The sequence below is a fragment of the Struthio camelus genome, chromosome 19, assembly GCF_040807025.1.
Source record: "Struthio camelus isolate bStrCam1 chromosome 19, bStrCam1.hap1, whole genome shotgun sequence".
Taxonomy (NCBI): Eukaryota; Metazoa; Chordata; class Aves; order Struthioniformes; family Struthionidae; genus Struthio; species Struthio camelus.
In genome coordinates, this window is record NC_090960.1 from 8,274,716 (window position 1) to 8,291,096 (window position 16,381).

The 16,381-nt window shown below is 41.0% G+C and overlaps 1 protein-coding gene across 3 annotated transcripts in view; it reads right to left on the reverse strand.

The window, feature by feature from the left end:
* GRB2 (growth factor receptor bound protein 2) overlaps positions 1 to 16,381 on the reverse strand; it is a 67,391-nt gene that overhangs the window by 4,274 nt on the left and 46,736 nt on the right. For all 3 annotated transcript variants that reach the window (XM_068914094.1, XM_068914093.1, XM_068914092.1), the window contains 2 exons: positions 8,345 to 8,442; positions 2,102 to 2,224 (listed from right to left, as the gene is read on the reverse strand). In XM_068914094.1, coding sequence (XP_068770195.1) covers positions 2,102 to 2,224; positions 8,345 to 8,442 — 221 coding nt within the window. The remainder of the gene's footprint in view (positions 1 to 2,101; positions 2,225 to 8,344; positions 8,443 to 16,381) is intronic.

Genomic DNA, 16,381 nt, shown 5'->3' on the forward strand with positions numbered 1-16,381 from the left:
ATATTCTTATATATGTATACAGTCACCTCAGTCACTGAAGACAGTGCACAGAATAACTTGGACACATACTAGGGAGTTGGTGGTACAAGTGCAAGATCACTTTAAGGTAGCTACACAATAGTGCTTTCCACCCCACATTCCCCAAAACAAAATTTCAAAGTCAAACACTAAAAGCACTTTTTTGGTTTATGTCTCCACACACAGCAACTTACTCCACAACTGACTCAAGCCAAATTAAAGTGTGTGCTCCTCTTGCTGTGGTCCTGTGCTTCTCATAGTTTCTGTCTCTCCCCCCCCACCCCAGTACTAGTGTGAGAGAAACATAACACACAGGCACCGGTCCCACTGTAGGTGAACTGCTGGGAAAAAAACTGCTGCAGGGAGGACAGGACTGCCTCTTTTGACAGCCAGCATGGACTTGCACCAACTGTGAAACTACTGTTTAAAAGAACATCTTGCAAAACAAAAAGATCTCTCTGGCCTTTAAAAAAAAAAAAAAAAGGAACAGAAAACGCACAAAAGGTGATGTTGCACACATACTGACGCAACTTCAACGCTGCGTTAACAGTTCTGACAAACGTTGGCAGTCGGTTAAAGCTGTTTTCCCAACAATTTTATTTTGCATAAAGAGGAGCTCCAAAGAGGTCCACCAGGATTTTTCAAGAGAAAAGCACATTGATATTTTTTCCTTTAGAGTCCAAAACACCGAAAATAGGAGACAATTACTCCTACTTGGCATGCATACTTTCTATACCTTGGCTGAAAATGTAGACACCATCTTGGCTACAAAACAAACTGAAACATGGGTACTGCCTCAGCTCTCCCTTCCTCATCCTGAAAGTTTCTCTCCATTTCAAATCCTGCAGATCACCTTTTAGAAAACAACAACTTTTTCTTCCCAAACTACATCAACAACAACAAAAAAAGCAATTGAGAACTTGCCACCAGATGGCAACACTAAGCTAACAGGCAGGCAGAGAGGAGCTGTCACAACTTCAGGTTTTACAAAGAAATGTACTTTCTGGAATGAAGCTTCCTTTCATATTTAGTAATCTAGCTCAGATGATTGTCCTCAAGGTGTAAATATAAACATCTCTCTACAGTCAGTGGCTTTAATTCAGTTTGCTGGAATGAATCAGTATTGCTGTACAAGAGGATAAAAATCTGATTACAGACCAAAGACAAAAAAAAAAAACAACACCTTGTTGAGACAGATCAGTGATAGTCACAGAAAATCCAGCAAACGAGGAATCTTGCATGGATTATCAAAATCTACTGCCTGGCTTCTAAAGAACAACCTGTTCATTTCTGGTAGGAAAAGGGGAGATTACAGAAAGTGGAGAAAAAGGGAAATCAACTGCAGGGACAGAATCCCCCCCCTCGCCCCATGTTAAATTACATCCCATACTCTTCCTTTCAAGTTTGTAATACCTTTACTTTATTTTACAGGGGCTTCAGAGGGGCTGAGATAGGTAGCATGATAACATGTAGGCCATGGCTAACTAACAGGAACTCCTGATGGTTAAGAGCTAGCACCTCCAGAAAGGTTATTCAAGGATGAGAACTGTTCCTCTTCAGTCCACTGTTTTAAGACTAAGATTCTCTACCAACATGGAACACGCGAGTGAGAGACGGAAGGGGCCTTTGTCTCCACAATTCCACATCATAGTGCAAGACAAGATAAGTATCTCCAGGGCATGAACCAAGCAGTCATGAAAAACACATCTGGAAGTATACCAGGCAAAGACAGAAGATGAAAGAGCAATTTGTGCTTCAGAAGAAGAGTGGAGGAGGACAGGAGAGAGGCATGTACACACCAGGCACTTTGTAGCCATCAGAAGGAGCTAGTTGTTGCTGCGTAAGCCAGGCAGCAACTTGCCACCAGGTCAGCCATGTAGCTGATTACAAAACAGAGTACATATATTCATTCTTACTAACGGAGGAATAAACACATTTCACTGGAAGAACTGGCATGCTATAGGGCACCTGGAAGATTATTCCTGCTCTTCAGCATTGACAATCATCTGTCCTTCATCCACGAGTCCAAACGAGCATTAGATGGCCTGATTACCACATATTATTGCTTCTGGGCATTACTTACTTGACTGAGAGAGAGAAGTCCCCGGGAGCGCTCTCACTCTCCCTGATGAGGAAGGCACCATCGTGTCTCTGTTTGCCTAACATCTCTTCAGCCTTCGCTCGGGGAATCTTCCCAAAAAACCATCTGTGGAGGAAGGGAAGAAAACAAAACAAAAGATAAAGAACTTCAATCCTCTCACGGCCTAGACAGTCACACTGACACGAAGTGATTCCTAACAGAAATGACTAAACTGCACTTCATTGCTGCTATAATACAGGCAACTGAACACCATACACCTTTTCATACTGTTTCATCTTGGGAATGAAGGCTACCACGACTTCATGAGCAGGCGCTCACACTAGCCTTATTTCACCTAATTTACCAGAGCAGAGACATGGTAAGAATGAAACCCTCCAGTTGCAGCATTTATCCTCAGAGGGGAAAAGACTGCTCACAATTTAATAAGCTATTCACATTGCTTTGCACCCTATTGTAACTGCAGTTTAGCATATGAACTATCACAACCACCCAATTTACACAACTGCTTCATAGCAAAGTCTGGCTTTGTGAGACTAAGACAACTACCCTGGGTACTGGCTATAGCTTTGGATAAAGTTAAAAAAATCTGTGTTCTGCAGAGATTCCTTAGTAATCAAGCCGCATAACCTAAAGATAACAGACTAAACGCCTAGCTCAAGCAAGAAATTCAAGTCCTAACCCTTCCTCTATCCCTAAGGGATTAAGTCCCGTGTCTCCAGAGGAAGATGCAAAGTTTTAGTTGCACAGACTGCATGATGCCGTCAATCCAGAGAAAGACAAAGGAGTCCGTGCGCTGATGGCCAGTCACTATGGAACTTCTCTATGATACAGCAGCATTTATTTCACTGTTAGCACCCAAAGATAATCGGGGGGAGTAATTACACAGACTCCTTTATTATTTATGCCTCCTAAGGAGAAGCCACCAATGCCTTAGTCGTGATTTGCAGGGCAGACAACGTAGAATACAGGTTATACAGCATTAAGCACAGAAACATCACTACTTTAACAGATAGAAACCTTAAAGAAAAAGTAACATTTGTAACACTCAAGAGAAACACGGGGAGTTTGCTCACAGGTTTCTCTTCAGAAACATTACAGCTGTAGAAACAAGACCCTGCCTATGGATCTACCATCCTGCACAAATGGAAAGTACATTTGCGCCAAAAGACAATTCACAGACTCTTTTAGATCAGGCGGTAGGATATAGTTCAGCAGGCAGAATGACTAGCTCCATTCAGCAGTTGGTTGTTCCTGCAGCACACAGTTCAACCGTTCTGACCCTAGTGACTGGCATACCAGAGCACTGTGGTCAAAGACAGATATCACATGTCAGAAAGCTAAGGCGGGCGCCAGGAGTGGAGCCATAGGCAGGCAGAAAGTGAGAAAAGCTCCCCCAAGGTGTCTCTGCTTCATTACAGTGGAGGGCTGAAGTGGGCATGCAGTTAGGTCCTAGAAATTATGCTGATAACATCTGTTTCAGTAGCCTGTTTGCTTCCTTTCTCCTACAGTCAGGGATTTGGATGATCTAATATGCTTTCACATAAGCAGTCACATGAAATAGCTGCAGCACAGAAGCCACATCTGAACTTTGTGACAGCTGTGCAGAACCCAAAGCCACAGGCTGACCACCTCTGTGGCCCCCCGGACAAAACTCAAGGGAAACACTGGGAGTTTGCTCAGGCAACCAGATCATCAGGGCTGACCAGCAGCCACTGGTCACAGGATTCTTATCCACATTTACATTTTTATTTCCAGACTAATCCAAGATTAAAGGCAAACAAAGGTTGAGCGGTAGGCCACATGGCATGGGGAAAGCATCTGCACAACCCAAAAGCATGGCTTCAGTTCTTGAGTAACAGATCAAAGGAGAGAAGCGCTTATCACAACCTATAACCATGCAGGTGATCTACCTTAGAGGGAAGCATTTAATAACAAGAGCTCCACTCAAAGTTTACTTTCCACAGTGAGGGTTTTGGTGCAGCAAGACAGAAGTTGCAGAACCCTCCCTGAAACGGAAGCTTCCTTAAGGGAGCTTGAATATTTCATGAACGTGTGAAGCCACCAGATCTCCTGCTCTAAGAGGTGATATCTATAGGTAAAGGAGGACCTGATTACTCTATTAGCAGATTTCCCAGTTACCAGCAGCTCTTGCTCCTCTCACTGGCTGCCTTCAGTATCTTTTCACTATAGAAGGCTGGCTATAGGAAACAATGTCCCTACATCTTTAAGGATCATGCGTCCACAGTGATATTTCTACTATATGCAACATATCTGACAAAAACAGCCCTAGGACATATTCCTTGTATAAGGAATATTCACTCCATTTAGCTATGCAGTTCCCTTTAAAAAAAAAAAAAATGTTTACAGTGAAGGTGATGCACCTTGTTTATAAACTCAGTTTCCCTAATCAGCTAGACATATGTAACTTAACTAAGTCTTGTTTTTGTTCTTTTCATCCCCTGGAATGGAAAGGACAAGCTTTCTCCTACATGCATCCTATTTCCAGTGATAAAGAACTTGATGGCATGTAGTAGTACCTCCCCGCTGGTTTTGCACCTGCATTGCTTCTCAGTAGTTGAGGTGGTGGCAGAGCCAGCCGAGGGAGTGCCTGCCTGTCTCTCAGTGCATGCTACTTCCTCCAAAATCAACTGAGAGAAACCATTATGTGCAATGCCTTCAGAATGCAAAGGCAGTATTTTTTCCTGAGCTTTTGGCACAGATGTGAGAAAGATAAGCAAGTCTCAAATTTTACCTCTGCCAAATATTATCTAATGTAAGCTTTATACTATGATTTTACATATCTTGCCATGGTTCTTATTTATTTATTTCTTATTTCACCCTATTTTTCCCCTCAATTTTACTGAATCATTAAAGAGCAGAAGTGTACAATTCAATTAATGGAAGTGACAATGGAAGCAAAGAAACAATGTCAAATTCTCAAAGTTTTCTGCAAGCTGTTTCCAAGGCATTTTAGTTTAAACAGGAGGCAGAGATTAGAAATTTTCCACGATTCTTGAGCTCTCTTGTAGTTTTTATGACTTCACTACCACGTTAACCATCCACAGAGTAAAAGGAGCTTGATTTTTAACTATAAAAAAGAAAGAGAAAACCCAGTACTTCTAGGGCTTTCATGGATCACAAAGAAACAAAGTTACTTTGAGGGAATACTGTCTACTTAAGAACATACATGTAAAGCATTGGAAACGTTCTGCGCATACAAATCTGCTTCCTACAAATGACTGAAAAACAATTGTCACAATCCCAGCACGTCCAAGACAGTTAAGCCAAAGAAAGTGACCATAACATTCCCATAGCTTCCCTTCTGAATGGCTGGGCTCGATAACATTTGTCTCCAACAAGCTTTGTAACGTAAGGGAAGATCAGCCAGCCAGCACTGCAAAAACAAACCCAGATATTACTGCTGATGCTGCACAGCTAGAGGGAGATGCACTGATTGGTACAACACAAGAGTTCACATTGCGTTCAGACTCCTTTCAATCAGCAGTTTGGAAATTCTTTTGGCTTCACTTACTGCAGCCATGTAGCTTGGCTATATTTCCTCCACATAAGTTGCAATATTGCAAAGTGGCACTTCAGCAATGTCTGCAAGAACAGTGTAATAGGAATATAAACAGTTGAGATGAACATATCACGAATCTGACCCAGCCCGCTTCATAAACAGCAAATTCTTCCCCTCTCTCCTTGAAAAGAAAAAGGTAGTCCTGCCACTGAACGGCACAGTTGTGCCTTCGCAGGAAGCCTCCCTGCCCAGAGTTTCCTGCAGCTCTTCACCGAGTATCATGACTATATCCACTTACATTTTTGTTTTGTTAATTGATGTGCAACCCAGATTAACCCTTTGGAGCCCAGGCGACTCAGCTGGTGACTAAAGGGCTCCACATTTTCCTTTTGCTTAATTTGCTAATAGTTGCAAAGCAAACTGGCATATTTGCAACATTCAAGCAGGAAGACGACGACGTTTAAGGCTAGGAGGATTTCAGGATCTCAGATCCCAGGACAGGGCTACCACATAAAGCCACTCTTCAGTTTCTTTCTCTCCATGTCCTCTTGAAAAGCTCTTGTGCCACCTTCCCACAACACAGTTGGATACTAGTCTGAGAAAAAGAACGTTCCCTTTCTCGCACCTGGTCAGCTGCCTGCAGTTTGCTTTCTGTATGACCTGCTGGACTACTTAGAGAGCTCTGCATTACAGCTAACCAAACATTATGCTATAAAAACTTCTGCATAATTTCCCAGGGTTGTTAATGCACAAGTTAAGACTCCCAGCAATGCTGACACATGGAGTTAACTCTCGCCATCTAGCTGCCATCAGCAGTTTAAACATCTCTAAAAAAGGTCAAATTAACCATGCTTAAAAACCATTAGCAAACTCCCCTGCTCTCAGGCTCAGACATTGTTCATTCCCTCTTTGGTATCAATAAGTAAAAAAACTGACAGCTCTCTCTCTAAAACCAGAATGATTACAGAATGAACAGAGTATCATCATTACAGTATAATTCAAATGCCTGTGAAACTTATTACAAGATGTACGAGGATTTAAATTAACGAGAGATGGAAATCACCGTGTGCATTTGGGATCCCCAGTGGACTAGCAGGATCAGGGAAAACTAGCCTTGTTACTACAGCAGGCAAGGCCTTATTTAAACAATTTCAGAAGTTTCTTGCGCATCCTTGCTTCGCTTCCCATTCAGCAGCACTAAAGCAGTAGATCTTTTCACCTTCTCGGGGCACAGTCCCTCAGAACCTTCACTCTGCCATTTCAAAAGAGCCCTCAGAAAAATAATGCTTGGTTGTATTTAACTGCAATGTCTTCGTGATATAAATACAGCCAACAATCAACAAATCCACCTTCAGCTTTTGTGGGCAACTGAAACGCTACAGCTCCTTTTAAAAGCCCTGATGACCGGTTTTGCTGCTCTTTCCAAAACTTTCTCTCCTCTGACTCTGCAACTCAGAACTTGCTATTTTCCTTATTCAGATTTTGAAGGAATGCAAATTTTGGCAAAATCAAAGTTCAGTAGAAGACAGCAGAAATAACCTGAACTGATGGGGACAAATTATTCAGAATCATGAAACTCTACTATTTTCATACGCTTGCTTCTTTACATTTAAGAAGAAACAGTCAAATAGGCTGCAAACCAACGCAACCACATCTGCATAGCAGTACACACTCTTTGAAGTTGGCCTGCTTTGAGAACACAGCATTGATTTAGATGACTTTAGAGGTCCCATCCAACCTAAATTATCCTAAGTATAGAACCACAGAACGTGATAGAGACATACTAAGAACTCAGCTCCAAATATTGCTAAACATTCTTCTGGTAAACTATGAACGCCAACACATTTTGGCTCTTATCTGCAACACTAAGTATAAGAGGGAATCATCAACAGAACACAGCATCAATACCTGGACTTACCAAATTGTGAAATGGCTAACCATGAATATTTAATATTCCCCTAAGAGAAGTCTATAAATAAAAATTTTTAAAACAAAAAACTTTTAAGCTCTTTTTAAAACAAAGCTTGGTTAAAAAAAAACCTATATAAAAACTCACATTTTTTTTGCTTGTCCAGTTTGAAACTTTGTTAATTTCTGGAAAATTTCCCTGAATCACAATACTTGTTCTGGAGCTTCTATTGCAAAGATTAGACTGAGACACCGAATTCTAAGGAGTATAAACACCATTAACAAGAGAGCAATAAGTAACAAGCGAGCAGATCCAACAGCTGGCTGCTACAAGCAGGATACTCCGGATCCCCTTTCTAATCAGGCAAGTCTTGTCCCTTCCTTCTTACTAGCTCTAGATCTGATCCCACAGTAAGCAGAAAACAGGAAACTCAGCCACTGTTTTTTTCTGGGGTGCTAGTAGAGGTAACAATTGTCCACTGAACAGTTTTCTGCCAGTTTAGTCTCTCCTTCTGCCTTCCCCCAACATCAGTCTTTCTAACCCTACATCAAAACACCACAGTCAGCACCAGAAAGGCTTCCAAAATATCCCGCTATAGCAAGCTGTGGCATGAGTTATGGTGAACAATGCAAGCTGCAGGCAGAGATGCAACCCAACGAACATCCTTCATCTATCCACACATCTTGATAGATCTGGTAAGGTACACTTTGCAAAGTGCTCAGCAGCAGACCTCCCTCCCGTTTGAGGGGAAGGGCACAGTAAGAGCAAGGGAGCCTATCATTAAAGCTCTACTTACGGATGTGGTTTCATTTCTATGTAGTTCTTGGGAATGAAACCATCTTTTCCATTGAGTTCTGCCTTGTACCAATTCTGATCGCATTCTTCATTCAAAACCTGAAGGAAACAAACGAAAAAACAAGCTTACCATATTTCAATATACAGCAAAATGGATTAGGATATTGGCTTATTCTTCCCATTCTTGTTTCAAAGATTGCATTTGCAAGATGAACCTGGAAAAAAAAATTGTGCCAGTCATTCTGCTCCACCGTATCCCTTAAACTTTCAGAACTGTGGTGAGCAAAGGGTTGGACCAATAATTTAAAACAGCCAAAGAATTTTAGTACCCAAACCACATGCTTTAGTAAGACAGTCACTGGAAGTCACTATGCATTTACAGGTACCTTTCTGTTTAACAACCTAACTAGATTGACTTCTGTGCCAGAGATTAGCTGGCTGTCATCACTACATGCTTGTTCCAAAATCTGAAAGCCAAGAAATTCTGTTTCTTTATCATCTCTAATGATCATCCATTCTGAATTCTGCTGACAAACCTGCTGATGCATTCAACATAAACAGGATTTCATCCAGCTTTTCTACATTTGCACTGGTTGCACTCTAGATATTTTAAAGATTCTAGGCAACGTCTATATCATAGAGACTTTACAAACAAACTCATGACAGAACTGGCACGGGCCCAACTGCAGATAAAACTGCCAGCTTCAGCTTTTTTTGCTGATATAGGTTAAAATCAGTTTAAATTAGAAAACATAAATGGTGACTTGCTTTATTAACATAAAAAAACGCTCAACAGGCAAGTCAAACACAAACAACAAATGTAGATGAACAAGTTTTCCCCCCTGCTTTTTTTTTTTTTTTTTTATTAAAAGGGATACATTTTTTACTATAACTTCATTCTAAAAATTAATGTAAGATTAGGAGTTACAAGACAGGAGATATGTTAGTAGGTAGCATTAAAAAGCATATAAATCAATACTTTAAAGTATATTTGCTCTCAAAATTGTGGTGCTTTGTTTTTCATTGAATTTCTGTCAACTGGCACAGCGCAACAGAGAAGCCAGGTGCTCTCTCTGAAAGTAGCTTCTTGAGCAAAGCAGTATCATGTTCCACAAAGGAAGTCATGCTATAGCTTGAACCACCTCTCCCCAGATTGATTTTATTTGGTTTTGGAAGTCAACATAACATAGATCCTGCCCCTCCTCCCCACTTTTTTTGTTTTAATTTTGACCATAAAGCACTAAAGCAATACTTTTTTTCCAGCACTTTCTTCCCTCTCAGTTTTCTGAAGTTATTTTTTCCTTTGCAACAAAAAGCTAGATCTGATTAAAAATAAAAAAAAAAGATATAACCTCAAGTCACAAAAGTGTCACATGATTAGGGATATCTAAGTGGGGAAGATGAGGAAATACAGAGAGGAGAAAGAAGATATGCGTACAGGATATCACAGAGCAGATCCAGAAATCACATACTAAATATGAATACAGTTACAGTGAAGACTAACTTAAAAATAATCTTTAGGAGCAATTATGTCCGTTTCTGGCCAATTTTTTTTTTTTGCTGTCTCACCATGCTTCTCTTTTGGAAGAGTTAGGAGATGAAATTAAAAATGAAAAGCAGAAAGAACAACTGGAGCTGATGGAAACGCTTCAGAAAATTAGACTCTAAAAGATCAATTTTTGTTGCCTCCAACAAGGCTGTGACACGTTAACACTCTAATCTGTCCCCGGCTGACTGCTAGATCTGAAAGAGAAAGAAACCTAATCACCTACTGGGATGGAATCTGGTAAAGCAAAAGAAGAGAACAAAATCTGAATAAGCCACAGTGAATTGTAGTGGATAACAGTTACCCGACTCTTCCCTAGCTCCCAGCTGAATAGGCTGATGGTACCGTGCGTATCGCCCCGGGTGCTAGTACTCCGGCTGAGCAAGGTAGCAGGGGGCCAGGGCTGCATGGACAGAACTTCAGGGGAGCAAAGATATGGACCTTTATGACCCATTTCAGGATATTTTTAGTTAAGAAGAGACTTTAATACTTAAAATATCTTAAGCGGTTTTTATATGGATAAATATATTCAAACTATCTTTTCGTGCCGTTACTGCGTCAGGTTTCCATTTGTTTATTTACAAGCACTGTTTTAGTGTGCGCTAGAGTGCAGCTGTTCAGAGAGGACAATCTGCTCCCAGGTCATGAGCAGCTCAAGTGTGGCTCTGCTACAAGCTCTGAGGTAAAAGCTTGCACATGAGCAGTTGACGCAGATCAGCTGATGTCTGCTAAATTGCCTTTAAGCAAGGAGAACGTGCACATCTCATAACCGCTGCAGTGACTGCAAGAGAGCATTCTGCGCAGAACTGATTCGATTTCAGAATACGACATACAGGTAGACGACACTAGCGGCAGCTCTGGGATCCTGACTAGGGAAGATGGAGGTTAAAAACAGGTAGGGGGAAAAAAGCGAATGGCATAAGGACAAAGGAGACAAAGGGCAGGGCTTGAAGCCCTAGCTTGTCGTCATAGAAAGATTTTGGCTTATAGCTCTTATGATCAGGAAGCTCGGTTGTTTGTTATATATCCTAGCAGTCATCAACAAAGTCATTTACACACCATAACAGATAACCAACATAGCATATTTTGATGTTACTCCTAAAAAGCTTATGAAAGGTTTCATCTGTGCCACCTTTGATAAAGGAGTGCTTATTACCACATAAGAATTGGCTTATGTACTACAAGTCCATTTCATTACCTTTAGAGAGTGCAGTTAACGGATGTGACAGTCCCTCCTTTTCCAAAAAGGCAAAAAAAAGACCGCAGCACATGAAAGAATATTATCGTATATTTGTGCTTTTGGCAGTAGATATTAAAAAATTATCAGAAGTTGTAATACCCAAATGTAAATTATTTTAATGAGTTTTATCTTGCTCTGAAGATATGCTAATAGATCTGGAGGAGCCAAATCACACAGGACTTGGGGTCCTCATTAATGCTTGGCTTGAAGCCAAATGCCAGTGAGGGAGCATTGCTGAGGCATGCATTAAGCTTTGTGATAGAAAAAAGAAGCTGGATAAAAGGCACAGTGAGGTGAACCACCTACACACACGCACACAACCTGTTCAGGGGACTCCAGCTGTGATAATGAATCCTCTCTAACGCTCTACCTTCAGTGCCTTTGTTTGCTCCAAGGACTCTTTTTTTCCCCCCCCCCCCGCTTCACACTTGGATTGACATATCTTCATAGCTGGTTGTCCTTTCTAGGATCATTTTAACTAGCTGTCACAGCTCCATTCACAGCCTGGCAGACAGCCAGACTATCCATGTCCTATACTACATACTGGAGAGCTTATATGCACACAGTCACCCTGCAAGCACGACTGTTTCCCCCTTTCGAGGCCTTTCGACGCGCATCCTTTCAGAGACAAATACAACTGTCTTTAGAAAGCTACGCGTTCCAGTCTCATCTGAAGAGGAGCCACCTCCACAACACAGACATCTACAAAATCATTTGTTCTGACAGTGTCTTAAATAGGCACTCTCCGAGCAGGTCCCAGTGCTTAGTTGGGCAAAAATGACTTCTACTGAAGTACCTGAAAGTCAGGACAACTTCGCAGTCCTGTATGTAACCCAGGAATTTTGGTCGCTGCTATGATGCTATGTAGCTATTACTATGACAACTGCAGAATAATCACGGACAATTTCAGCTTTCATAAAAGTTATGCCACTAACATCCATTACTGAAATACAACTAAAGGAAAGCAAGAACACACTAAAGAAACGTCCACACCTCTGCAGCCAGCTTAGATGTTTACATCCAACAGCACTTTTTTTTTTTTTTTTGACATCAAGCCCCCTAAAAAGAAAGACCTGACTTTGTGTCATTAAACCATTCTGCTACAAAACACTTAAGCATCTAGTAAATCTGTCTATCCCATAACTGCAAGTGGCCTCCTAGAGCTCTCTAGATGATAATTTTAATTTTATAATTCTCATCTGGATATTTTTAAAAGTGCCATGCCTCTAAGAAAAATAAAGAATCTTTTGAACTATCAAAAGATGTTTTCAGACTTACCAAAACTATAAAATTTAGCCTAAATACTGCATATATCACTAGATTCTGTTTAGAAGATTTCCCTAAGTACAAACAAACACAGATAAATTAAGCCTCAAAATGAGACTGTTAGATTCCTTGCTCCAAATCGAGACAGCCTTCGGAGTTTGCAAAAATCTGAAAGCACAAACTCTTATTTATCTTAACAAACATTAAGAACTGCTGCTTTTTGTATCGGTCAAAACACGAAACATTCTTTTGCAGCCAAATCCTCATGTCTGCCGTAGATCTAATCCAATCTACAAGTGAGTAACTCTTCCTTTCACACTGGGGCATCTGTGCCTGTGAGGAGGAAGGAGGAAGGATATTTTTAGCCATTACATTCGAACACATACTGCCATGTGATGTCCTCAGTCTGGAGTCGGCCCTGTTTTACAGTAATAGTGGCTCAACTGCTGCCTGTCAGTTTCGGAGGTTGATAATAGATCTCTTATCAACAAAAGCCCATCTGTTCCCATGGAAATGGGGAAAAGGGCCTGCGGAAGAGCTGCACAACAAGGCAGGCGTGAAGTCTGAGCTGCAGCAGCCCACAGAAAGCCTTCCAAGCCATTTTCAATCCTATACCTGGCAAATACTTCGAAACGCAGCTTTTCGACCTTGATGAATTGTTGCACAATAAGTCTCAACAGTCCTCAAAACCAAACAGTCTTCAGGAACACGCGGACATGAAACTGGATTGAAACAAGCAGATCTGTCATTGCAACTCAGGCTGACTCCCATATGCAAACGCAGAAACTAAACATAAAGCCCCAAGTGTACTTAAACACTTGCAAATTTAGTCAAATTTATCAGAACGCCTGAGTTCTGGAGAGATAAAACCCAAGAAACTTGTTCAGAGAGGGCTCTGAGCTCTGGCCGAGCCCCCTCTGTCCTCTGAACTGTAAGGTTTCAGGATCCTTGCCGTGCTAACTATAACAGAAGGCAACAACTGCTCAAGTACAACCTGCTAGCTGCCGGTGTGGTTTTCCTCCTCAACAAGGCTGTGTTGACACTGCTGCAATGAAAACAATGCAGTATATTAAAAATCCTCCCAAAGTCTCAGAAATAGAAGGAAAGCCCAGGACACTCAAATGAGCACCGAAATGAAAATAATAATAATAAAAAACGAGCAAGCGATTCAAATCCAGTAACATTGCAACTGAATTTTTAACCCAGAAATTATTTGTCCCAGAGTGAAGCGGTGGTCAGGGAAGACTGTTGATTGAGTTTTAACAGCAACTAGCAGCACTGGGAAGCTTCAGGACTGCCATATCTCTCACCACTCCGCAGAAGGGTTTTAACACAACTTTTCCTTTCAGAGAAAAACGGCTCCTCTTTCCGCTCCGAGAGGTGCAAACTAGCCATGTTACAAGCAGGCACCCATTGCTTCAACAGAAGCTGCACCTGAGTTCAACAGAGCGAGTTCAGCACAGCCCAATGTACAAGGCTCTTCTTCCCCACTCTTCAAGTGGTGATTTTTCTCAGAAGCCTTATCTGAAGCGATGACTGTTACTTCAACATGGCACATACACTGACTTTTCACATTGACACTGTTTACTACAGCAAGCCAAGCTGCCAAAAGCAAGACTCAAGGCAAGCAAGCTCCAAAGCGTGCAAAACAAAACACAATACTATAGTCTGGGTTACATAGTGCTGTCTTTAGACATATTCTCTTCTTAAAGAAACTACATTATTTACATTTGCCTTGAAAGAATCCGATCAACTAGTCCAAAGTAAAACATAAAACAAAGCTGAAAGCCAACAAACCAAAAATGACAGTGGAAGTCACAGGATGCAGCCATTCTAGGACCTATGATTCTCCTTCCAAACTGTAAATACTATTCTCCTCTAAATCCATTGCACAAGTCCACTCATCACTAAGGTCTTGTTCCATATAGATGTTTATAGATAAACCCAGTATTCCTCTAACTTTCAGAAAGGACTGAAGGGAGAAGCAGCCGCATAATATTACGGGAAAGGATGCTATTTTTAACTATGTGAGGTAAAGACAAGCTGTACTGAAAATTCCATGCAACATTTCACCATGCAAAACTCTAACTAGAGAGCAAGAACTTTAATGGTCAAGAAATCCATAGGAACACAGGCTGGCAAATACAGCAAAGAACGTTGCAACAAAGCAAAGTCCAAAGACAAAGAATGTAGCTAGAGATTAGCATTCAAGCTTTCAATTCAAAACCACCTTGATTTTTTGTATATAACACAGGAATACTTGAGGCAACTTTAAGTTAGCTGAGGTACAAGCAAGTCTAACCACAAGGACAGAACTCAGCACAGACTTAACTTACCCTGCCTCTCAGGCCTTGCAAGTCTTGTACTACTTCTTCCCCTCTAGCAAAAGCCTTCTATCCCTCGATCAATTACTAAGGTTTTTTTGGTTTTGTTTTTAAGATAACAGGAGACAGAGAGAAAGAAGGAGAGAAGTAAAAAAAGAATAATCTGAACAACTCTCTTTCTCTAGGGCTCATCATTTTAGGATTACACAGCATAAAAAGATGGGAGAAAAAACATTTTAAAGTATTTAAAAGTATTACAACATTTAAAAGTATTTTGTAGTGACCTTCAAAATATCTAATGGAGATCCTGGAAAGAGTCAGCTCAAGCAACTTTGCCATAGATCTCATCCTCATTGAGGTTTCCTTCTGTGTAGACAGTTTCCACTAGCACAGACGTATAGAGTTAAAATGACAATACATTCACCAGTTTTGTCTACATTGCTCATGGAGGATAGAGAGATGCCAGGCTCTGATTACAGAAGCCTCTTCACATCAGCCCTCCCACTACTACCACGTTTCTATAAAGGTTAAACTACAGATACCATAAATGGCACATTTTGAAGAAGGTTAATACAAACTCTCCATTCTAGAAGGAACAGTAACCTGCAGTAAAACAAGGACTGGTGATCTTACAAACTAAATAGAAATAGCTTTACAGAGCTAGACCTAGCTAGAGAGCTCATTAGACTTCCCTCATTTAAAGGGCCCCCAAACATTTCACTAATAACAGGGACTCTCAGAAGCGAGCTTCATGTTACATTCAGTAGCTTTATGAGGCTTACATGAATACTATAATTCCTATGAACTTCATAACATAAGAACGAGACTATTCAACACCTAGAGGAGATTGCAGTGAAAGCACTGTTTCATTTCAGTGCGTGATCAAAATGAAGCGGAGGAGAGGAGAGAGGAAAAAAAAGAGATTGTTATCACAGCCTAAGCTCCACAGCTTGGCTCGTATATGTAGAGGACAGAATGCTTGGGGATTTGCAAGAACAGTTTCTTAAAAAGAGGAAGGGGAGTGTTGTTTTTCCCTAACAGACCAAGGGTTAGTTTACAGCGACTAAAGACCAGGACCAGCCGCCTTTTATAACTAGCTGTAGTGCTCAGGATGTTATCACGGAAACAGAAGACAAAACATCCTTCCTTAATCTCAAACTCAATCCACATTTAATTTGGAAGCACTGAAGAACACAGCATTTGGCCAGTTTTCTGTTATGCAGCGTGGATAAGTTTACTCAGGTCCTAGTCAGATGGTCATTTGCCTGCAAATGCAGAGCCTTTCCTTATACTGAGTTTTATTTAAACAGTAAACAGAACAGTACTGTTTAACTTAGGTTTAAGCAGGGTCCCAAAAGAGGTTGGTCAGTGAAGCACAGAAACTGAAGAACAGGTCAAGCTCTGGAGTGAGAGCGCTCTATGTCATTCTCTCCTCTTTACTGAAGAAAGAGAACAGCCTTGAAGTCTGAATAAGATCCTGCTCTATTTGGGAAAGGCTCAAAAACCAAAACAACCCCCAAATAACCCTAACGCATGTATGACCACCTGTACAGAGAGAACAGAATATAAATTGTCTTACCCATCTAAATAAACCCTCAATTTTGAGGGGGAAAAAAACATTGGGAGAACTAGTTTTGCCTAGTAGTCAAGAATAAAGTCTCC